Source organism: Sinocyclocheilus rhinocerous, unplaced genomic scaffold (genome assembly GCF_001515625.1).
Source record: "Sinocyclocheilus rhinocerous isolate Xijiao unplaced genomic scaffold, SAMN03320098_v1.1 scaffold2308, whole genome shotgun sequence".
Taxonomy (NCBI): domain Eukaryota; kingdom Metazoa; phylum Chordata; class Actinopteri; order Cypriniformes; family Cyprinidae; genus Sinocyclocheilus; species Sinocyclocheilus rhinocerous.
Genome location: NW_015642813.1, coordinates 253,481 through 278,955, shown reverse-complemented (window position 1 = coordinate 278,955; position 25,475 = coordinate 253,481). Strand labels below are relative to the sequence as shown.

General features: G+C 39.5%; 1 protein-coding gene across 1 annotated transcript in view; it reads right to left on the bottom strand.

Moving 5' to 3' along the window:
- Nucleotides 1-10,066: 10,066 nt before the first annotated feature.
- The window catches only part of znf609a (zinc finger protein 609a), a 106,411-nt gene continuing 91,002 nt past the window's right edge, over nt 10,067-25,475 (bottom strand). The window contains exons 4-10 of the mRNA XM_016573679.1: nt 19,579-19,666; nt 16,280-18,235; nt 15,827-16,196; nt 15,208-15,625; nt 14,785-15,120; nt 12,512-12,590; nt 10,067-10,142 (exon numbers count right to left, since the gene is read on the bottom strand). Coding sequence (XP_016429165.1) covers nt 12,517-12,590; nt 14,785-15,120; nt 15,208-15,625; nt 15,827-16,196; nt 16,280-18,235; nt 19,579-19,666 — 3,242 coding nt within the window. The 3' untranslated portion in view covers nt 10,067-10,142; nt 12,512-12,516. The remainder of the gene's footprint in view (nt 10,143-12,511; nt 12,591-14,784; nt 15,121-15,207; nt 15,626-15,826; nt 16,197-16,279; nt 18,236-19,578; nt 19,667-25,475) is intronic.

The window sequence follows — 25,475 nt, the reverse complement described above, 5'->3', positions numbered from 1 at the left end:
GGTGTGTTTTTACGGGTATAGATAGTCTATTTAATGACAATTGTAGATGACCGCAGAGGGCTGAAAACCCAAAAGACACAGACTTTAACACAAAAGAGCTGCGGCTCATTAAATTACTTTCCTCCTCCACTCTCCTTAAGTTACCGGTTGCCGTTTAACCCTTCCAAACACAACAAGAAATGCATTCAACTCAATAAATTGGTTGCTGGGAATGTTTGTAGTATTTTCTCTATGCAAGTTAACGTCTCCATGAAAGAAAACACAACTTAACAACCAAATATCTTGGCAGACGTTATAAAATAACATCAAACAAGCTCTAGTCTGATATTTCATAAAGTATCAAACAAAATACTTAAACAACAGCAACAGTTTGTTTACCAATAACTCTCTTTAACCCTTTGATGCATGACATTTACAGTGGACAGACCGATATTAAACCTTTCAGACTGTCCTCTTCATATTTGTATTTTTATTTATTGTTTGACAGCATCCAAAATAGGCAACAAAATTAGTCATTTTTACCTTTTATTTCAGAAGACAGATGTATACTTACAAAGAAAGCATCAAAAAGTACCATGGTACTACAATGTCATGGTATTCTTGAGGTAAATAGATTTTAGTATCACGGTCCTGAATCAGGACGTTGTAATTATGTAGGTCTATTCCTTCAGAATACATTACTTTATATAAAAAATAATAATAATAACAATTTTAGTTGATAGTTTTAAAGTAAACAAACACTGAGAATTTTGTGTCTTTCTTATTTAATAATTCCAGCATATTAAAGGGTTAATAACATTAGCGATTGTTAGAAATGTCCTAAAACTTGGATTCGTGCGTTGTTGTTTTTTTAAAAAATTAGAATACGAAATACTCGCATTAAATATTGTTCATAAATGACTAAGTAATGATATAAAAGTGTCACTATAAAGTGTTCTTGCAAACATCAGAACTGAAATGTGCTGGGTTTGGGATGAAAACACTGCAAACGTGGCAGTTTCACTACTAATAACCAGACAGAGATGTTCGTGGATCCAGTAAAGCATACTTTAGAATCGCGTTAGAATCCTGACAATTCAAGAATCCATTCATGTATCCAGTAATAACGCATTAAGTAACACTATATGGAAGCGGACATGATTGTATCGGTCTCTTACCTTCAAACCGAAATTGCATGACAAGCACAGCTGATGTGTTTCTCCGTCAGGTCCGCGTGTACATTCACATGTGATTATCGCATATAAACATCAAACGATCGCAAAAACCCGAGAGTGCGTCGCTCTTCAAGGGCACGAGCGCAGATCATTACCGTGCAACGGGAAATTCTGCAGACCGGTTGCGACTTGTTGCTCAGCCTTGCGGTGCACCGGGGGCGTGGCTTAGCGAACAGGCCCCGCCCCTATCGTTGCTGCTGCTGCGGCCGCTCTTCAAGCACGTGGACGGATGTACCTGCTATTACGCTTGTGTAATAGCGCTTCCTCTCTTCCGTTCTGTATGTTAACATCAGCTGTAAATGAAGGTCAACAGCACTATACACAGAGCTGGGTAGATTACCTACAAATTGTTATCAGTTACTGATTCCAAATTAGGCTACATGACCAAAATTGTAATTAGTAACGTAATCCATTACGTTACACATTTTAGGTAATTTACTCAGACTACTTTTAGATTAACATGAACTGCATTAAACGTTATATTACATCAAGGTTTCCCAAACTGGGTAACTGCAAGGGGTTTATGAGTTTAATGAAAAGCAAATAAAACAATAAAAAATTATTTTCTAATATGACTCAAAATAAAACGCTTACAAATTCAACAGTCGTCTATTTGACGTTCTAGCCTTTGCAGCCAGAAAGAATATATTGTTGATAACTTGTATATTGTATAATAATGTGTGTTACACTTGTATGTCTGCGGAAGCTTTTCCTCAAGTTTGGACTCCATGGATTTTATCAATGTTTCTAGAAGTAATATTTTGAGTTTTGGTATGTCATAATGCACTTTCTTTCTTTTCTTTATCTCTAGCATTGTAAAAGATGGGCATTGCTTGTTGGTTGGTTTGGTTATGTTTATGTTATAAGTGGTTGAAATGTTGATAAAAAGATGCAATAAAAAAATAAAACACTTACTGAAAAAATGAAATATTTTATTTGTTTACTTGCATGTGATGTGTCCATAACAAAAGTCAGAAAACCATGAACATGCAAATGTGATGCTTCATTATTAAAATATTTATTTTAAAATATCAGGGGTACTTCAAGTAAATTGATTAGGTCAAAGAGGATCAGATGACAAAAAAGCTGGTGAATTTGTGCAATCTAGTGTGTTTGAAAGACAAACGCCTTCCAAAGTAATACATGGTAAAATAAAGCAATTTTCTTTCTTTTCTTTATCTCTAGCATTGTAAAAGATGGGCATTGCTTGTTGGTTGGTTTGGTTATGTTTATGTTATAAGTGGTTGAAATGTTGATAAAAAGATGCAATAAAAAAATAAAACACTTACTGAAAAAATGAAATATTTTATTTGTTTACTTGCATGTGATGTGTCCATAACAAAAGTCAGAAAACCATGAACATGCAAATGTGATGCTTCATTATTAAAATATTTATTTTAAAATATCAGGGGTACTTCAAGTAAATTGATTAGGTCAAAGAGGATCAGATGACAAAAAAGCTGGTGAATTTGTGCAATCTAGTGTGTTTGAAAGACAAACGCCTTCCAAAGTAATACATGGTAAAATAAAGCAATAAGCCCCAAGAAGCCGTGGTTTACAGTGAATTTATAACAGCTAAATCCAGTGGTCAAATGCTGTGTAGCACCTGACTAGTGACTGATCTCTGTGTGAATGTCCACAAAACTGGAAGACTTTCTGAGCGTATAGAAGTGGTCAGTGTTGGGTAAGTTACTCTAAAAAAGTAATTAATTACAAGTTACTAATTACAACAGTGTAATTAGATTACTGTACAAATGACTCTCTCCAAAAAGTATTTAATTACTGAGTACTAATTACTTTCTAAATCCTATATCAACCTCGACAAGTTAATGATATGAGGACAGACATGAACCGGTTCTTTTAATTCTTTCAAATAAATAATAGATAACTACATACAGTAAATTATTCTGGTTACACTTTAGAGTAGGGCCCAATTCTCACTAACTATTAACTATGACTTTTGCTTCAATATACTCCAATCGCTGCTTATTAATACTTAGTAAAGTAGTTAAGTTTAAGTATTGGGTAGGATTAAGGATTTAGAATAAGGTCTTGCAGAATAAGACATTAATATGTGTTTTTTAAGTAATAATAAACAGCCAATATCCCAGTAATATTCATGCTAATAACCAACAAGTTAATAGTGAGAATTGGACACTAAAGTGTTACCAATATTCTTATTAACTCTCCAAAGTATTGAGAAGGGTACATAAAAATCATGTATTTTAAGGTTAGACTTTAAATTTTGATGTTAAATCCACTATTGTATTGTGTATAAATGTTCTACAGTCTATACACAGTATTAAGCTCAATTACATAAGAAGTAACTGTAATTAAATAACAGAAAAAAAATAAGAGTAATCCCTTACTTTACTTTTTCAAGGGAAAAGTAATTAAATTACAGTAACTGATTACTTAGTAACTAATTACACCCAACACTGTAAGTGGTAGGCTATTTTAGAAAGGAAAATTTAAAATATGAAAAAGAGGAATTGTAGGGAGAATCAATAAATTCTGAATTATTGCTATTTTGTAAATAATATGTAATCATGTAGCCTAATCCATGAAAAATTAACTGTAGTCTGTTTACGAGTATTTAAAAATGTAATTGAACCTAATTGCAAGTTCTTTATTTTTGGAATCTGATTACATAATCCAGATTACATGTAATCAATTACTACTACCCAGTTCTGACTATACAGATCATAAATGCTTATGCAAATATCATTTAACAATATAACACACACACATTGCATATGAAGTGAGGTGGTGAATACATGAAATCATTGCTAGTGTTTATACAGCGCATAGTTAAATTATAAGTGGGGTAGTTGTAATTTATTTATCTTTCCTTGAACACATTTTTTATTGTTTTATTAGTCTCTTTTGGTTTTATAATTGTTTAACTGTTTAGCTGAAAATCCAGATAAGATAGTATCCCTTGTGACAACTTGCCCCATAGTGTACCCCTATCTGTCTTCCTGTGCAATACCGGTAGAAGTGTTCAATAAGACTTTAAGTTTGTTTACACAAAGATTAATAATCATAATACCAACTTGAGAAATATTCACTTGAGTAAAAGGTGTGCACTTAATATACATATGTAAGCAGTGTTGGGGAGTAACTATAGTTACATGTAACTAAATTATGGAATTTAATTACAAATTAAATGTAATTGTAATCAGTTGCAGTTACTGAGAATGTGTAATAAAATTACAGTTGCTTACGAAAATGTTAACGATTACAAAGGGGGTTGATAAATGATAAATTGCGGTGACTGCTCTAAAATATGAGACACCAGTGTTTCAGGAGTTTAGGACACAGAATAGGACACATGCTTATTCAATAACGGTTTTATTTCGTATTTGGGTTTATGCATATGCTTTCTTTTTAAGATTAACTGTGTTTCCCCAAGGCATTGTTAGATGCCAGTGTTTCCTGTCATAGCTATGCAAAGATTTGGTTTCTTAAACCAGCAAAGGACCAGCTTAAACCAGCATCCCAACGTCAAAACATACCTAACCAGCATATGCTGGTTTTTTCAACAGGGTAATCAGTTACATTACTTTAATAAAGTAATTGAAATAGTTAACACTTTTAAAATTAAATTATTATAATCTTAATTCAAGCGATGAAGGATTTCTAAAGTGACAGTAATCAGTGTTGAATAATACTGTAAGGTTAACCCTGTCTGGTTTACATGTTTGAAAATGATTAATAGTTGAAAACATTAGACATTTAGAAAAGTACCCTGTTGAAAAAAACAGCATATGCTGGTTTTTTCAACAGGGTAATCAGTTACATTACTTTAATAAAGTAATTGAAATAGTTAACACCTACTTATTACATTTTAGATAGGGTAACTTGTAATCTGTAACCTATTACATTTCCAAAGTAACCTGCCCAAAACTGTGCGTAAGCAACACTAGCAAAGAACTGTAGTACTATACTATTGAGTACAATGTAGGCTAAATGCTGTATGATGGTAAAAGAATGTGGCAGTCAGTCAGTTCAATGGCATATACTGTAGGCTATATTCATTGTACCATTTATCGTCATGCAATTTTCTTAAATCGTTGCATATCCTTGCAAGGCATTAAAAAGAGAACACAGTGTTTTAGATTCACTGCAGCCCCTGCGGGTCTCATACAGTGGGCTGTTTGTGTTTGGCACAACACGCGCTCGCAAGGACTGTGGGAGAGCTCGCGCCTTGAATTCTAATCTTGCACGTGCCTCGCATATAAAGGGACAAAACATCACGAGGGCTTCTTCACAAGCTCTCACACACAATCTTTTCGGACTGACAGTTTTTAATATTGAACAAACGTTACATGTCGTGTACAGATTTGGCGAATATCAACTCTTATTCTCAGTGGACGCCGTTGCATTCATGTTGCATTCCGTCTTTCTTTACAAGATTGATTTTCCTCCAGCACTTACGCGGGGGTTTCCATGGCAACTGCTGAATCCTCAAGCACGCGCGGCTTTTCATTCCCGCGCTGGTCACCTGATGGCGCGAAGCTGGGCAACAGAACAGCACTAAAAAAGTACCTCAGAGGCCGAAAACTGAATTTCAAGAAGTAAAACGTCTCTCCCTATTTTAAATGATAAATGTTTATGATGTGAACTAGGGTTTTACGTAACTTTCCACAGGTTTTAGTTTCTTCCCCAAACATAAACGTCGTTAAATATGCTTTCGGACGTGGGTCTCAAGAAGATAACAAACAAGACTGCTGTCGAGGACGAGGTATTTGATTCATACACTATTTTTATGTGGGTACTAATTCCTCCATCCATTGCTTTGCTTGATGGTTACAGAATTGAACACATTGGGTCCTTATTTAGGGTAGACGCCATATTACATTTTATTTATAACACGAACAGTCCGTTTATTGTGCTATATTGTCTTAAGATCTTATACCACGAAATATGAACATACATAGGTATTTTCAGTGTTTGACACCCAGATACACGGTATCATCAATTAAATCACTACACCTATCCTTTATACCCTCGTTAGTGGCGAGACATTAAATATGGCGTCCGCACCCATACACAGTCAATGATTTGCTGTCATAGGAACTTGTCAAAGAAAACATTTATTTATTTGTTTTAATCTCGAATCATTAGTTAAGTGTAACAGAAGCTGCTTCACAATTGTGCAAAAATACGGTCAACTAAAAGCAGGTAAAAGACAGCCCTCTGCTGGCTAAAGCCTGGTAATACAATTCCTGTTATTGATTTGGTCAGTTATTTGGAGTAGTGTTTTTCTTTCTTTCTTTTTTCTCTGGTCATCTACTCTGCGTTTCTTATATGATAGTCTCTCAGATTGGCCTGGGTTTATGGCTCCAGATGGATGTTGAGAATATAATCGTAGTCTGGATCTTCACCTTTTTTCCCCCATGCTGTTGGTCCTTAACTCCTTTTTTAAACTAATTTATTAACACTGAGGATAAATTGGCTTGTAAGAACAATATTACAGGATATTATATTAATAATAACAATAATAAACTCAAAATGATTTATAGGAATTCTGAATGTATAAATATAATTCTTAGAAGAAACGAATATAATTAGAGAACATGTTTACACAATAAAAATAAATAAATAGAATAAACATTTGGACCATTATTGTATTATATTGACCACATGGCAGCCTTTTCTTTTCTTTTCTTTTGTTACTGGATTTATAAAAAAAAAAAAGAAGAGGCATCATAGAACAGAATGAATTTCAAATAGATTAAACATCTTTGCATGTTATTCCAACCAAGTAATTTTATATATTTTTACTTAATCCAAGTGTTCCGTTTCCATAGTTATTAAAAAAAAAAAAAAACAGATTTATACATATTTAATTCTGAATATTGCTATCCCATTTGCAAACCTCTAGGGGTTCACAAACCGTGAAAAACCTCCCACTGGCCTGATTTTTTAATTTTGTTTATTTTTTACTAAATTTCATCTTTGATCAGAAGCTGGCTTCCAATTATAATGCACATGTGACTCTTTCAGACAGATAAGACACAGATTAACAGGAGTGATTGTCTCATAAAAAGATTTATTTTCTGCCTAAATGTACAAAGGCAAGTTACAGTATTGTATAAAAAATGTAGCAATTTACACTTTACATGAGAGATCCCTAGGACGAGAGAGTGGGACAGAGGCAGCTAGATAGGGAGGAAGGCAGGGAAAGAGAGAGCGATGGTGTACAAAGAGAAGTGTTTCCAAACACAGAAATGAAGAGGTGTAAACATCTTTCTTTCAAGTACCGATGTCCGACACTGAGCCGCTGCTCTCTATGGATGAGGGGTGGGTGGGGCTTAATTAGTGGGATGGGTTGTGGGAGGGGCCTAATAAAAACAGAAAATAGAAATTATACCAAAAAAGCAAATTCCCTCTTCTCTTCCCACAAGGATCGCACAGGGCAGGCTATATTAGCACCGTCTGAGACAAATATAAACGAATGTTTGAACTGTTAAAACCGGCCGTTTCGTCTTTCTACAAGGAGAAAACTTGAACTAGAAAAAACAACAGCAACAACAAAAGAAGAACCCTCAAAAATAAATTAAAACAATCAAGCGCTTTTTCCTCAACAATTATGAATCAAGTCACCAGACAAGCACAGGTTTACTGGCTAAATGCGCGAAGACAGAACAACTAAAAGTGAGGTTATTACTATATATAAAAATCCTAACTCTCTCGTATTAGCGCGAGCCTTTTGATGCTGATCTGAGACCAGTGCTGCGATATCTCTTATTTACTGTTTAGGGTTTAGGTAGAGAAAGCTGGTCCTAAATATAGCATAAAAAGTGTAAAGTTTTCCATCTGCACAGAGAGGATAAAATAAAAATTATTAAAGAGATCTGGCCCGGGTCTCTCCTACAACAAAATAAAACAAATGCATTGTGCCATTAGGCCTCATTAGCATGAGCATTAGTTAAAATCATATTAGGGGTTTGTGGTGGCATTGAAATGAATGCTCAGTTATAAACTTAAGGAGCAAAAAACCCATCTTGCAGATACTGAACGTTTGCCGTTTTGTCTCACAACTGAGATGAAAAACAAACGGTCATGTTTAACATGGGGGAAAAGCCGCCTCTTCACTATAAATGAATTACGTTAAGTAATGTCTTCTTCTCTGTGCTGTTCAATAATCAAGTCTGAATACAGCAGAGAGCGATGAACATGCCAGGATGATTTAAATGGCTCAGATTTCAATAATGCTCTCCTGAGAGTTTCAGATTCACACAATAACTGCATGATGATGAACTGGAAAAACTAGCTCCAGATAGCACAGGACTCGGGTTGTCGCTTACTTCGCCATAGTTCACTTCTGAAATATGAACGTGCCATTGCGATGTGTTTTGCAGGGGTGCTGACTACAAATCCTGACGTTTTATTAAAACTGACTTTATTTCAATAAACGCAAAACATGTGCTTCTAAACAGTTTCAAAGTAGAGTGGGACCGACTTGACGCTGAAGAGGAGGGGTAGAAAAAGTAGTAAAAAAACAAAAACACTTCCAATATAAAGCCGTTATACCAGCTAAACGTTGATATTATGTCAACAATGGTAGAAAAAAAGGCTAACAGACAAAAAAAAATAAGAGAGTAAGACAATCCGATAGCATCCAACAACCTTTTTTAAAATAATTCCTTTGTACAATATATACAGAAAGCACATAGTGAGGGAAGAAAAGGAAGGATGCCTGCTTGTGTCGCATTGCTCTCCGTTTGGATTAATGCTTTTACCGAGTGCTGGAATATACCATGCAGACGTACAGAAGAAAGTGAGGGAACGGTTTTTCAGGTCTTCCATGTTTCGTGCTCCGCAAGTCTGTGGATCGGAGGACCGACCCAAAGTAGAAGAAGTCTAGAAACTGGAGTCAAAGTTCCTGCTGGGTGGGACACTCCATGTAAGCATGTCAGAGAGCTGCCAATGCTTCATCTTCTCTCCACGATCCGGATAATCCAAAACGTCAGAAGACCCATCACTTAACTGAAAATCGAGTCATTGTTCAACCGACCAATGCTGTTTGTTTGTTTATGATTTAACGCCATGCGAGCTACCTCGGCTATATTCATGGCGAGAACCGACCAATGCAAAAGCAAAGTCGCCCGTTCGAGAACAAAACATTTGCACAGCAAAACGACCAGTGCTAAGCTGATGGAGTGACTTTGAGAGATTTGTTCATCATCCATTAATGAGAAAGAAACATAACTATGAACAATAAAGACAGGGAAGTGCGTTTAAAAAAATGCCTCTTGGACAAAGAACTGTCTACTCTCAAGTATGTTGACGATAGCTTCACAATGGTAACATGAACTTGAATTTACTGCCCTGAATGAACTGAGTGAAGATAACCAAGCCTTATCCACTTGCATAGTCCACAAATAGATTGTGAATGTAAATGTATGAAGATGAAGAGCGGCAACAAAGACGCTGGAATCCTTCGGGGCAAAAAAACAACCTTGGTAATCCTCTTGGCTCTAGAGCAGCAGTCCAGATCAGTAGCACTCCATGCTTTGCCCATGCTTTAAACACAATGTAGTGACTTCCAGAATGTCTTTGCATCCAGGTTCATTCAAGATTTCCCAAACTCTGTAAGGTCCATGTTTTTCGGAGAGCTTGCGCATCATATGACGTTTCTGCAGACAGATTGTGTCTCCTCCCTCCCGAGTATGTAGCCAGCAGCACAGAGAGGGAGGCGTCCGGATGTGCGCTTCCCGAGGTGGAGTTCGCTGTGTATGTAGAAGCCTGGGCATCCACTTTCTCCTCTCTGATGGTGTTGGTCAAAGACGCCGGGAAATCGAGAAAAAAGAACAGTAAAGAAATCGGGAACATCATTGAACTGACGTCATAAGCTCCACATCACATCCTCATGTGAACCAGTCACATGTCTGCAGAAGAACGGCCAGTTACTTCTCCCTAGAATGGAAATGAGAATAAAACTGAATATATATTTTCATTTCATTATGTATTTTCAAATATGATAAACAACTTAATAGACAGCAGACACGTGTATATGCTGCATTATATGTAGGGTTGGGAATCGAAAATCGATTCAGATTCCAGAATCGGATACTTGTAGTCAAATTAAAATTTCGATTCCGCCTATCGATTCCTATGCGCTTTTTTTTTCTTCATCTGTGAGGACCGGACCTAGCGATCTGCCAGGACCTTGCTCACTAATCTAAGCGCTCCAAAGTGTGGCTACATTTGCGATCAGAAGCCAAAAAAGCTAACTATAATATCTGTGATAGCTAAACATGTTGCAAGAGAGGTGTCACCACCAACATGACAAAGCACTTTAATTTAATAGATCGTTAAAGATCGCGAACACGATTCAAACACCAACGTGATTCTATTCCTAAATTACAATGATTCATCTGTTTCATTCCTCAACCTTTGCCGTGTGCGATCACAACGTTGTGATCACTCTTGGTTCGTCCGTGCAGCGTACGATCACACCAGTGTGATTTGAACTATAGACCTGCACTCCCGCGGGACCCAACGCAACAGGGTGCGGCGCGGGACAACTCTTGATGGGCGGGTTACAGAACCATTTAATGTACATTTCTTTGATGTGCTGAAAAAAAAAATATATAGATTACTTTTATGCAGGCTTTTGCGGGCAGGAGCAGGACAAAACATGAATGTCGCGGGCGGGCGCGGGACAGAATCTTGCGGGAGCGGGACTGAAAAATCCGTCCCGTGCTGGTCTCTAATTTGAACATTTAAATCTGCGTTCGAGCTGCCAATGACCTGAAGAGAGCAGCTGTCATCTGTCATGAATGAAACAGCTTCACAATCTTTTCAACCACACAGTATCATTATTTCTGTTAAAAACATTCAAATCACAGAAGCACTGGGATAAAAGTTTATAGTTCGGATATAAACTCTGATATGTAGGGTAGTGATTAAAATAGAGTAAATAACCTTTCGAAAGTAATTTGACACTTCAAATGAAGATTTATCGATTACATTGTTACGCCAGTAGGTGGCGAAAAGGAGCTGTTAAAATGTATTTGTCTTTGAATCATACAAGAGATTCGTTTAAGAACTCTGATTCATCCAATCTTGAGTGAGTCACTTAATCATTTATTCATAAATTACATGTGATTTTGTTTAGTTGTCTAATGTTTTTTTTCTTCAGAATCATGAGACATTCGCAACTTCCATTGGGGGAAAAAAAAATCAATTTATTCAGAATCATGCAGTTATATTTTGCAAACAAACAGCTCTTAAAGAGTCCAATTTTATGTAGCCTGTTGATTTTTGTTCATGGTATTCAGCTCCAATTAATGGTTTGCAAAAAAGAGACAGGATAAATGTTTGATATCATTATTTAATCAAAAAGAATCGGAATCAATAAGCAGAATCGGAATCGGAATTGATAAAATTCAAACGATACCCAACCCAAATTGTGACTAAACAGCCATTGTAGTCAAGTATGAAAAGGCCTTGGGAATTTTTTTAGAGTTTGACCACTAGAGGACAGCAAAGACTGTACAGCACTTAATTCCAGGGAATCAGGGCTGGACGATATATATAATAATATTTTGTTAGCAATATAAAATTAACTTGCGTTGTGAATATTGTGATGATTTTAATATGCTTTTTATTGCCCATTAAGTTTCTAAAGACCATGGGAGTAGCCTAGTTATACATCCACTTCTTGTGCCAAGGCTTGTTTGTGAGATAATAAAGACATTTTAATAGCAACAAAAATGAGTTAGGAGGTTCAATTCATTTCTGCAGCTCAGTTCTTTCAAACTGCCCAGTGTAAAGAATAAACACATTGAACAATTCACCTAAATGTATGTGGAAGCCCCTCATAGCATTTTTGTATGCTTTAAAATACTTTAGGGAAATATACATATGGTAAATATGGTTGTTTATCACTATGCATTGTTATGATGGCCCATTAAACAAAAGAAAACTAAAAAAAAAATGTAATTCTTTAAGTCTGATGAAAGTGAAAAATTCAAGAAAATCATGATTATTTGATTGTGTGTTTTTTTTAAAGCACAATTTGCTTTAAATATTTTGAATCTACCAAGCAACAACTAATTCTTTAAGTCTGATGAAAGTGAAAAATTCAAGAAAATCATGATTATTTGATTGTGTTTTTTTTAAAGCACAATTTGCTTTAAATATTTTGAATCTACCAAGCAACAATGACTTTCTGCCAAAATAATGGTTCTGCTGCTAAAACACCTACAGATATTTAAAAGTGGTGGAAAATACTGTATATATAACTACATTGCCCAATGCATAAAGTAAAATCTTCTTACCATTCTCACCTCCGTGCTGGAGGGTAAAGCGAGGGGGCAGAGGCTTGTTGACTGGCAACAATGGCGGAAGAGGAGATACCTGTGAGATGGAGAAGCACCTTAATTATGTATCAGTGTTTCTGAAAGACTACTTTTAAAAACAGGAGGCCAGGAGGTCAAGGCCAGCTTCTGTGATAACACATGAAAATCCTTTACTGATTTTACAGAACACCCCTGATTTTACTGATGATACTGATTTTACAGCGCGTCCCCCCTCCCCACTCCCCTGCTGACCTGCACTCACACTTGCAATAAACATTCTGGGCCAAAACACGCTTACATAATGTATGAGATAACGGAGAAAACCACTTTCGCTAAGATTCTGCCTAATAAATTTATAATTTATGCCGTGCAGCAATTTTCACTTATTTATATGTATCAGAGAATTATTACGAAGACAGCTGACGTTAATGAAATAATTTGCAGCTTTACTTGCAAACTACAATTCCTGTTCATCAATAAGGTGAGAACCAGACCTGTTATAAACCTAAATATACTTGATTTAAGTAAATTAATTGAAAAGTGTAGTGTAGTAATAGTTCTAGATAGGGGTGCTCCGATCAGGATTTTTGAGGCCGATCACAGAAAGCAGTATCTGCGATACGATCACCGATACCGATCTTTTTAAAGCCTTATTTTTATCATGTAAAATTATTTATAGTAATACTCCAATCAGGAATTTTAGACATTTATTCAGGGCCTGAATTTCATTTTAGAAAATGGGGGGAATTTCCCTCTTATAGGTGACTCTTGTGAGGGGATTTTTTTTTAATTTGAGGGGTGGAGGGGAGCATTTTTTAGACTTTTTAAAAATATATATATTTATCTCACCTAAATGTTCGATCATGCAGTGCATTTTTGTTTTTACACTCGTGCAATTGTTGCACAATAGCTTACACGCAGCACAAAACAGTTGCTCAAGCAAGTGGCAAAACATTTAAAATACTTTTCTTACGTTATCACAAACATTCTAAATGAAAACTTACCACTGACAGAAACAGTCAGATCTACTGCCTTTTTTTGCATTTAAAACTTCATTACAAGCAATCCTGCAGTTCATAAAGAACTTTGTTTTCCTACCTCCACGAGTGCCATGCCATCTATTATTGCCTTGTTTATCTAAAAGTGCTCCTTTCCTTTAAACCTAGCCAAAAAGCCATATGTGTTGAATGTCCTGATATATGCATTTATGGTGTAATTACTAAATTTTCATATTTACCGCAAAACATGCGCTGTCACTTTAGTTCAGCGCGTGCAGCAAACTCGGTGTGGAATCAATCGCTGCACTGCTGCAGACTGCTTATGGAACGCACTGCCGGACCGCAACCGTGTGCAGTGTGAATGCTTTAAAATCCGTTAACATGAGCGTGGAAAAAATACATACCACATAGGCCTACGCACTGCGAACGGAGTATGTGTGAACCTGGCGTTATGCGTGTGCGCTGGAGTGTGCATGAGCACTCAGTCTCCAGGAGAGTGCGCGAGCGCTGAATGGTTAAACACGGGCAAGTATTAAAAAGAAATGCAATTTATAAACTTTAGTGACAACACTGCCTCGATTGTGCAAGTGAAAATTCATGTGTCAACTGTGCTGCGTGCAGCTCGCTTATAAAGACGCGATGTGTGGTGATTTGAAGCCATTTGTGCATTTTGAGAGAGAGCGCACGGTGATTCACTCACGCTGTTTGTGAAATTATGTCTCACAGAAAGTTTTCAAATTACTTTAGAAGTTATTTAATGAAGAAATATGAATTGCACCTCACCTTCAGCATTTTAATTATTTTACCCGCGCCAAACAGAGACTGACGGTGCCGCTGCATGTCATGCCAAATCTCTCACAGCAGGCGCGTCATCAGCTTTAGATTGGTTTATGAGATCTGCCTTTTTAGACACCGCCGATCAAACATCTGAAAGCGATTATCGGCCGATAGTGATCGGTAGCCGATCAATTGGAGCACCCCTAGTAATAGAATGTTTGTGGTCGTAATGATGACAGTAGCGCACACAAAATAGTAGCTGTCCTGTGCTCCGGCACGGTGAGTACTTACACTATACGCATACTGCGCCCGAGTCCAACTGAACCGTGCTCTGGCCCACCTCTTCCAAGCGAGCCAGGGACGGCTAAACGAACCGATCACACTAGTCAAACGAACCGGGCTTTGGGGGTCAAACGCGCTCGGGCACAGTTCAAAACGCCTAGTGTGAGTACACCCTAAGCTATTTTTATTGTTTACCTGTAGCATAGGACAGGTCATACTGTCCTGGGAGTAGTGGATAGCCTAGGTGATGGTGGGAAGGCATGATCCTCTGAGAGGGCGAAGATCTCGGACGTTCGCTGTCTCTTTCCCTCTCGCTCCCACTTCTGTCTCTTTCATGGGGCATCTTTTCACCCACCGTGGGCGATTTGCTCTTGTATTGGCTAGCATGCTGATGCAGGATGTCCAGAGCTTTAGACTCAGATGCAGACTTGCCACTCACCGTAGGACTGGCACAAGCCTTCTCACCCTCCTCTCCAGGTGGCATCTTACTGCCATATGGAGAAAAAGAGTACCCTGGTGACAGGTACGACCCTAGGAAAGGGGTGAAATTAATAGTGGCCCTTTATATAAGGTAAAATTAAATACTGTGGTTTATAGTTAGCTCTACAACGGACTTACCAGGGTAATTCTGCATCATGACAGTAGGCATCCCCCTGTATCCCGGATGGCTGGGATCATAACCCTGGCCATAGGGGTATCCGTGCATGTAAGACATATACGACTGGTGCTGCGGCAGAGGTGAGGAAAACTGCATATGTGCTCGTGGATCTTTGCTGACTCCTCTATGCTCCTCTGAGGCAGACGAAGTTCGTGGTTCAGCCCCTTCCTTGCTTTCCTCTTTGGAGGAAGTGTCTTTAGGACGCAGCCTTCCGTCTTTGCCTTTCCGGTCTCTCTCGCGGTCTCTGTCCCGATCTCTTTCCCTTTCACGCTCACGATCCCGCTCTCTCTCTTCCTTCCATCTCGCCTCATCAATCTGTTTCTGAGCATCGGGGTACTTGCTGGGGTAAACGTAGGGCCACAGTCGAGAGTCTGGGTCCTGGGAAAGAAAGTAGAGTTTGAAATGCCCATTATGAAAGAAAGATAAGTGCATAGTGAGGATTATCAAAATGTCACTCTCAAGAGTTGTACATCTCTCAAAAAAATCCATAAAGGTTAAAACTGTGATGAAAATGATTCAACAACTACATTGCAGAAAGAAAATGTTTAAGCAATGCTCGAGGCATCTTAAGTTTCATACCTGTCTGTACATGTACATTGCCTGCTCCATAGCCGATCTCCCAGACTCAAGGCCTGGTTTCTGCTCATCTTTCGCATGATGTCCAGCTTCACTTAGCTTCATTTTCAACCCCTCACCTTGCTGGGTCTGTCCCTTGCCATCTTCTCCTTTGGGGATAATGACTGACTTGCCAGGCGCCGAGGGATCTTTGGGCTTGCCCTGTGGGGACGGTTTGCCCAAATCTGAGAGACTTGGCGCTTTAGACAAGGTAGGAGGAACCGAAGCTTTCTGCTTCCATTCTTCTTGCTTCATGGATGCTTCCCTATCCTTCTGAGCAACCTCTGATTTCTTCTCTGCAGCACGATGCTGCTCAGCCGCTTGCCGTTCCATTCTTCTTGCTTCATGGATGCTTCCCTATCCTTCTGAGCAGCCTCTGATTTCTTCTCTGCAGCACGATGCTGCTCAGCCGCTTGCCGGTCCTCACACTGCTGCCTGTAAGCTGGGTTTGTGCTCATCAGGTGGTTATGGTAGGCCTGATCAGGTGAATAGCCATAGGGAGGTACATAAGCATACTGATTGTAATAGAGGGGCTGCATGAACATGCTAGAACGCTGCTGAATGACTGAAGGCTGCGGTGGCTGCTGAGAGGATGCAACTATTTCTGGCTTTCGATCTTCAGATGGCTCTGATTTGCCCTTGTCATTCCCAGGTTCTGGGTCTTCTTCTTTTTTGACCTTCACTGCACCATCTTGGAATGATGTGACAGTGTTAGAAACTCCTGGACTGGGGTTTGGGTTGACATAATTGGGCGAGTAGTATGTTTCATAACCTGGGTAATAAGAAGAGTCTTTGTTTGGTGGTTGGGATGGGAACAGGGATTTCTTGGCACCTTCCCGAACTGCCTGATCCTCAGACTTGTCCTTCACTTTGCCCTCTCCATCTTCCCCTGCATCAGAGATGTCTGAGTATGCTGGGCTGTTGGTCTTCACAGAAGAGTTATCAGCCCCATTTTGGGTAACCACATGAAGTGGAGTGAGAGGTTGCGCCATCCCCCCACTTTCTATCCGACTGGCCACACCTATAGAAGGACTGGGAGAATTATCAGAGAAGCTGTAGATTTTGTCCGCCTCTGCTTTCATGCTGGCTAGCCGACTTTGATGTGGATCTGTGGATCCATTTAACAGCCCCTCACTCTTGCTGCCTTGGTCTGAGCTCTCAGAATATGGGCTTTTACCTTCTTCAGGTTTCCCTCCTTTGCCAGGGGCTTTTGGACTGTCTCCTTCCTTACCACCCTCCTTCTTTTTCTTATCTTTCTTTTTCTTGTCCTTAGAGCTTCCCAAGGCTGGGTTCATTGAGGGATCTCCCATTACTGCAGGTTTGGGTTGAATCGTTTTTAGTTGGGGGCTCTTGCTAATGGACTGGACCACGGAGCCCATGCTGGAGGAGGAGCCAGAATTGGGGGCAGGGAAGCTAGAGGTTGGTAAGGCGTACAACTGCTGTGGAGGTAAGGAAGGAACAAGGGGCCTTGCAGACTTCATTGCCTTCTGAGCGAGCTTGTCTGCCTTGGAACCATTGCCAGACTTCTTAGCTTTGTCCAAACCTCTTTTATCATCAATGCCATCGTTGCTTGTCTCATCTGTAAGACATGGGCCATCTTCACAGCCATCCATGGGCACACCAGAGTCATGCTCAGCCTCTGATTTCTTCTTGCCAGGCTGCTTGGAGCTGAACTTTCCTGATGATGGTGATGGGCTCTGCACATCAAATCCTCTGCCTTTGGGGGTGACCGACCGTGCAGGAGACGCACATCCCTTCTGAGAAATGGATGCACCATTGCAACTGCCTGGCTCTGGGTGCAAAGTGGAGTCCTCACCATACTCACTATCACCATCTATGTCCAGCTTGATGTCATCATCATTGTGAGCACGAGCCTGGTGATACTTCAGGCCGTTAATGTGCTTGTACTTCTTGTTGCAATTGGGATGGGGGCAGTCGATAAGCACCGGTGAGGGGCAGTTGCGATCCAAAGAGGGAGGCAAGGATTCAGCTTTGACGTTGGAGAGGGGAAGAACAGTATGAGGTAATCCACTGTTTGAATTGGTTCGCATACGTTTGCTACCCTTAGTGTCCTCTGAACTGGAATTGGGCTCCATGTCTGAGACAGGTTTGTTCTTGCGTTTGTTAGCAGATGAAGGACTAGCTTTTACATCCTCAGTGTTGCTGTTTGGTGGGGTGCGCCGCTCAGAGGAATTCTGACTACCCCGTCGCCCTTTGCTGTTGGACGCGGCTCGAGTCTTGCTGTTGTTGCTGCCTTTGTTATCAGAAGAGTTGCTGTTCTCGTTGACTGGCGTATTGCTATTGGGCCTCATTCTTTTACCCCGTCCACGGCCATTCCTCATCTCCAGGTCACTTGTGGGTGACTCACAGAACCTGAGGAAGCAGAAGGGGGAAAAAAAATCAGTTCTATATGAAAAATAACTTTTCCATTGACAATGAATTCATTATCATCAATCAAAAAAATAAGCACTGTTCTTTTTCCACCTAAACCTCTCACAATTATCTGCAAACCACAAAGGGTGCTAACAGTGCTGCAGATATTCTCTCGGATGAGAGATGGCCTCTGTTCTAAATCAGCCTCTCCATTTGGATGCTATAAGTGCTTCTCCAGTGGGCCCTGGAGAGCCAGCAACGTGCTGTGTGTTTTTATCCTCTCGTTATCCCTGATCTCGACAGCAATGCTTGTTCTGATGAATTGCATGTAGTGCCACACTGCTGCAGGATTAAGCCAGGGTGACCTGGTTGCTGATTAGATGCAGTATGATAACATCCTCCAACAGATAAGGCACAGACTCGGAAGCAAGATCAACCAGAGAGCTTGATCAAAGCACAGGCATTAAACCGTAGTAAAGCAAAGCAGTTAAGGAAGCTACCTCAGGGCCCCTAGTCCACAGAACAGGACTGAGATTTTTAAGGCCCAGCAGAATGAAAAGATAATATATATCATAGACTGATTGGTAATGTTAAGATAGATTTAATGGGAGAAAATCTGTCTGTCAAATAGGAATGTGCATTTTCATCAATTGGGGGTTAGAAGGAACAAGATATGGTCTTTTTTCAGTTGTTGGTTATACAATAATTTCATGACATGTTGCAATCAAAAGTCTCGCGGTATGATTTTCAGATGGTGCATCAAGTCACTGCATTCAGTTCTGCAAGTTGTCACCCCCCTTTAACTAACTGGACCACAAGTTAACACCCAAATCAGCACTGTCACTTCTGAGTTTGTGTCAGATCTGTCAACGGAGGCTTCAGCAATGGTGATAGTAAAAAGAAAAAAAATACAGGAATGACTTTTGCATTGAACTTTAATTGCTTTAACCTGTTCCAGGGACTACATGTGACTCAAAGCAGCTGTGACTGGAAAGCAAACATACAGAAGAAACAATTCTCTAGGAGAAATCAATTCCTTCATGATGTTGCATTTCAAAAAGTGGGTGTCAGCAGGGGGGCATTTTGAGACATTACCCTCCAATGTTTCCTTCGTTACTGCAATGGCAGCACACAAAAGCCCAGAGGAGATGAAGAGAGGGTCGAGTATGTAGTGGCCAGAATGTATTCAAACAGATATATTGTTCAAAAAATTTACATCATACTGTATTTGTTTGGCAAAGCTGTGTCACATTCTAATAGGGACTGGTTTCATAACAAGCTGTACATATGCATCTGAAAATTATGTTGAATTTTCCCTACAAAAAATAACAGCATAGGCTTACCGTGGGGGGGCCCAGTCATGTCGAGTGCAGTCTAAAAGCGTGCCCACATACGTCTTGTTCCTCCAGGTAACATTTACAACCAGCATACCTGCAGAAAAAAACAACAATATAGGAAATAAGACTTCAACTACTTAAACATAATAAAGTCTCAAGTGATGGTTTCTTTTACTTAAGCTGAACGAATGCACCTTTTAGCAAACTGCGATCATCTGTTAAACAGATCACCAATAATGACAAAACTACAACTAAGATCATCTCAAGTCACAGATCTATTTGGGGATCTTAGACCCAGACTACCCTAGTGAAAAATAAATATACTAAATGTATTTGAAATCCGTTTATTTCATGCTAAGTATACTACAAATTAATTTACATATTTATGTACTTAATAAAAATACCATGCATTTGTACTTTTAGTATACTAAACAGGTGTACTTACAGTCTGCTAAATTAGAACAACTAATTTTCTACTTAATGCACTTTAATTGTGCGGAAGTAGTGCTGAAGTCCAACTAAAGATATACTGAAGTATATTTGATTGTGCTTAAGTGGAACTATTCCAAGCATACTTCATGTACACTTTAAATATCTTGCATTTTAAGACAGATATTATTCAGAGATCATACAAGTTCTCATCAATAGTGACATTAAAACACATTTTAGGCTAAATATTAAGAAATGTGCATTGTGCACAAGTAGTACCCCAAATAAAGTTTTATTATAATTTTACTAGTAAGTCTCAAGCGATATGTCAGAAATTATGTTAATGGATTTGAACTATACTTAATATGAAATAAATGTATTTTAAATATATTACCGTTTTACTAGGGTAGGTTTGTATGCAATAAGCATTAGCCTAGTTCTTGATCTACACAAGTGAGAGTTGGCAAAAAAGATAAATGAGTGCTTGTTGGCACAAGTATACTGCCGATTTTACATTCCTCAGCACAGATGTCCAAATTTAGAACACCTCCTGTATAAAGACAACATGAACAGCAGGGTGCACAAAAACCTATTAATATGCAGAGGGAAGTAAAGGATAGAGAGAGGAAAATAAAGGGGGGTGGGGAACACTGGTCAGCCCATGTCCTCCATCTGACAATTCTGCAGTATGCAGGGACTCCATATATATTTTGTGTTTGTTTTGAACTGGAACCCATCCAAAAAGAATCATCCGCATCCAGCGTTCCCAAGATCTGTCAACTTCAATCTCGGCTTCCTGCAGGTTGTGTGCCATCTGCTTGACATTTAGCACAATAAAATCCAGACATTGAGAGATGCAGAGTGCCAAAAGAGTGACAGGAAATTAGCCTACACCTACTGAACCTCATTTGTTAACACCAGGTGGCAGCAGCTATCATTTTTTAAGGATGTAGTATCAGGAAACATCAAGTGCCTGGAAGACGGTACACACCTCTACAACTCCCCAGCCACCCACAATGCAATTCCACCGCACACACTCAATCAAGCAACTGACCTTCCTAAACGCCACAAAAAATTTATCTATGGTGCTTTTGAGGACAGCCTCTGCAACCTCTCATTGTGACTGACAAAGCACACAAGAGATATCTGTTTGATTTCAAGCTGCAAGGCGCTATTCGCAATGGGGCATCAATTGCCTGCTTCTAAAACAGCTTATCAAGAGGTGCCAGGCAATAAAAATTTCACACCGCAGTCGACTGCAAAGGGAGACAAAAACCCTCCCATGTGTTTAGTTCTGCCTTTCACGCTGCGTTTCCTTGACAACTGGCAACTGTGAGCAGCCACTGCAACGGCGCTCATTCCATCTCAATGACACAAGTGGGGAAATTGAGCAGAATACTTGAATCGTATCTCCAAATGGGAAATGTCGATAATTGGCCTTTTGTACGAGACTGAAAAAAATACCACTACATCTGCTAACAATTAGCATGACATCAGCTGTTGTTGAAATGGCAATTGTTACCACTGAAACCGGACCCAGGACCACCGACGTGGCAAGGTGAATTGCAAAGTTAACCAACCTGCCAATTCAGTGTCATTTTCTGAAACGTATAATATTATTTCAAATGGCACGCAGCGCAAGGACCTTATTCCAGCACCCTATAAAAGGAAGCTGTAATTGGAACTCTGTCTGATTCTTTCGGTTTCAGAGCCTCATTAAAACACATTGAAACAGTCCAGTACAGTACAGGCTGGGAAACAGGTGTGTACTCGCTTCCACGACGTACAGAGAATATGTATGTGCGTAACTCACATTCCCTGCCAGTGACCTCTACGTGTCAGCAAGTCTCTTGACGAAACCTGAGCACTAGTCGTCAGCTTTGAAGAGACATTTGCACCCTTGCACCGGAGACCTTTACTGCAGACTACTTTAGTTTTTATAAGCTAAGAGAGAGTGCAAATTCTCCCGCATGGTTCATATTTCCACAGTAGGTGATTAATTCTGTAAATGGAAGCCCTGACCTGCGCAGACCGACAGCCTCATAATGTTTACCAAACACAAACGGTCTTCCCAGCAAACATAGAACATTCCCTCATGTTAGCGTGTGGTTATTTTTCTGGGAACCAAAAAGTGTTTTAAGAAATTTCTCTCAAGGTTCTTTTTTTGCAACCATAAACGTTTTCACAATAGCTATGTTTTCATCCACCTATTTTTATGTGCATTTTGGAATATCGCAAAAAAAAAAAAAAACCCGCTGGATGGAAATGCCAAGATGCGCATAAGTTCTAAAAATGCACATAAAAAGCTTTTGCACACAATTGAGTAGGATAAACGTTTTATCCGTTAAGAAAAAATTAGCATAAACTATGATTGAAACACATTTACCTAATAAATTCCTCCATGCGCATCAAAAAAGTAATGAGGGGACGGGATAACTTGACTAACCAGCGGACCGATCTCCTTGCACAGCATCTGAAATGTTGTTTTGGTCGTTCTGAAATGCTTGAGCAAAGTCTGTCATCAAAGTTTTTCTGTATAATTGTCTTACACGACTGTTCCCAAACAGCAGGCATCCACCTCCAAAAACAATGACCGCATTTATTGTTTCGTCTGCTCACTCTGAGGTGCAAGTAATTTATCATATATGGAAATTATTATATTCAGTTTCTTCTCCTACTTTTCTTAGTGATATTTAGTGCCAGTTTATCAGGAGGTGACGATTTTGTTGTCTTTGACTCGTTGGATGGAAATTTATGGAATGGATGGAATTTGCTTTATTCTCAAATGTTTTATCCGATATTCTAGTTTTGCGCATAATTTCACATCTTTGGGTGGAAACATAGCAATTGTTGCAGGGGCGTGTCTTGTGACAACCTAATGACAAATCATACAATATGTTCTCTAATGGCTATTTATTTTTGTATATCCGAAGAACTGTCATTCTCAGAATATTCTGAGAACCAAAACTCTGCATGCTACACCAAGAAAATGAAGCCTTTAACACAATGCCTTAAAACAAACAAGAAATCTGAAATACAATCTAGTCTTAAACAATCCCTCACTTCACAGTGCTATGAACATAGCATAGTAAAAACCTCTCCACACCCTATGCCTTCATTCATCTGTAATTAGTCACAGATAACCTGTAAATCTTAGCATTCTCACAGGTTTGGTCGCAGACAGATTAAGACAGCGCTCCTAATTGTGAAGATTAAGGCAAGCGAGGCGATGAGAACTGGGGGTCGGAGGGCTGCTGGAACCGGCTACAAGCAATGAGACATAAACCCCAACCTTGTTTCCATCTGCTCATGAAGCAGCCGTTTATTCACTCTCGAAAGCCGCCCAACCATTAACCAAGCTGTAACTCTCTCCCTCTCTCTGGGGAAGGGAGCCTCAGGCAGTTGGTTCCACTTATCTGGTGAATTCTTTCAACGTTACACATTTCCCTCCTCTCTATGCCAATTAAATCTTATGCAATCTGCAATTCTGCAAATGGTTATCTGCACGGATCAACAAACAAGAATACATATCTTAATGCCATTTGGTTTGCAACAAACTGCAGCTCTAAGCGGAGCACTCGCTCCAAAGCACGCTGAGCTAAATCAGACACTTTGAGATGATTCTACGTGACAGATTCACTGCAGCCATCGACATGTTAAAGCGCCATGTCATTGTTTGTTGATTTTGCCAGAGCTTGCCCAAACTTTCACTGTACTCCTCTTAACCTGGTGAAATTTCGAGAGGATGAATCATTACAAGTCTGTGGATCACGGAAAACGTGAAGGCGAACAAGCTGAAAGCACTTGCTTCATTGTGCTCGCCTTGGCTGTTTTTCCCACTCGCTGTGCGGGGCTCTCAATGGCTGTTTTGCATACCTCTGTGCTGCCTAGCTGCCAAGAGAAGCAAATTGGTGTGCCAGACAAGTCCAAACTAAGACTGCAGGCTCATTTTCGGGGCTAAGAGAAGAGCCCGCTGTCTCACCGAGTTAAGAAATAGACACTAAAATGCCCTGAATGATTGACGCTAGTCGATTGAGGGCTCTTGTTTGTTTTTGCTTTTGTTTAAAGGGCAGGTAGCATTTTTACATATAACCACAAGCTACATTACATGAAACTGACATGGGGAGCCGATAGCTTAAAAAGACTGGATGTTGATGTACAGAAGAAAGACCCTTTATACCACACCTGAAGAATCCCCAAGATCAAATGAATTGAAAAAAGCAGATCCCTTAAAGAGAAAAAACAAACATGGTGAATTCAGAGACTGAGGCTTAGAGTACTCTCTTTGGGTTAGTCTTTAAGAGAACCTTGGCAGTGACTGGAAGAATGGAAGTCTGATCCCTCCACCCCTCTACCAAAAGAGCAGTCCACTTGTCATCTTATATCCCGTTTCCACCCAGTGCCCTTGCCTCCGAGCAATAAAGGGGTCATCGCCATTGCTTTAGGCCCCTTAGTTCAACCTTCCCCCAATAGCCCCATCAAAGAGTATCCTATTGGCAACAAAGAACTAACAAGCCCAAAAGAGAAAAGGGGGGAAGCATAGGGGCCCTCACCGCCTGGGTCACCAGTCTAATTTCTCCCGCAAAGAGTTTCATTAATAGGCGCAGATTACGGAGACCATGCTTGCCTGTGTCCCGCTGGGTGTGGGGAGGGGGCAAGACTGCAGGTCCCCGGCATTGACCCGGCACCTCCTTTCCCATTCTCTTTTCTCTTTTCACCGGCTGAAGGTCAAATAGAGAGAAAGAGGGTGGAAAAGGGCATCGGTGTGACCGGGTAAGACAAAGGCAGGTTAACAAGTCACTCACGAGAGCTCAAGCTCAGATCATTCGCTTGAGGCTACAATTTGGCTAACAGAGTTGGTGAACTGCAGGTCGATTTAATGCTGCTATATTCTGTCTGAGAGCAGACAATGATTACACTATTACACAACACTCAACTTCTAATCTGCAAATTTAAACTACAAATTAAATTTCAGGGCATTTTCTGAACTGTTTAATAGATATACTCCCCAACACTCTACCAGCAAACCAACTATAACAGGGCTCCAGACTGCGACCAAATAGTCACATTTTGGGACCATTTTTTCTGCCGGTGCGACTAATTTTTGTGAGCGGTCGCACTGGCGCGACCAATGTAGGGCTAGTTACTCAAAGAATGTAATATATTACTTATTACTAGGTACTAATTTGAAAAGTAATACTGTTACTTTACTTGTTAATTTCTGGCAACAGTAATTAGTTACACTACTAGTTACATTACTTTTTCTTCACACCCCACAAAAGTTGTAACTGTATCTTCCACATAAAATTCTAGTGATTGATAGTGACATTCAAGTAGAAGTGTTGTATTAATCTCATTAATTGTCATGTGTAGCTTAAAGCTAATCATCATTTCTCCGTTACCAATATACGATTCCTATTTCATTAAGTTTGTAAGAAACTTTAATTTTCCAAAAAGATTTTTAATTATAGTAA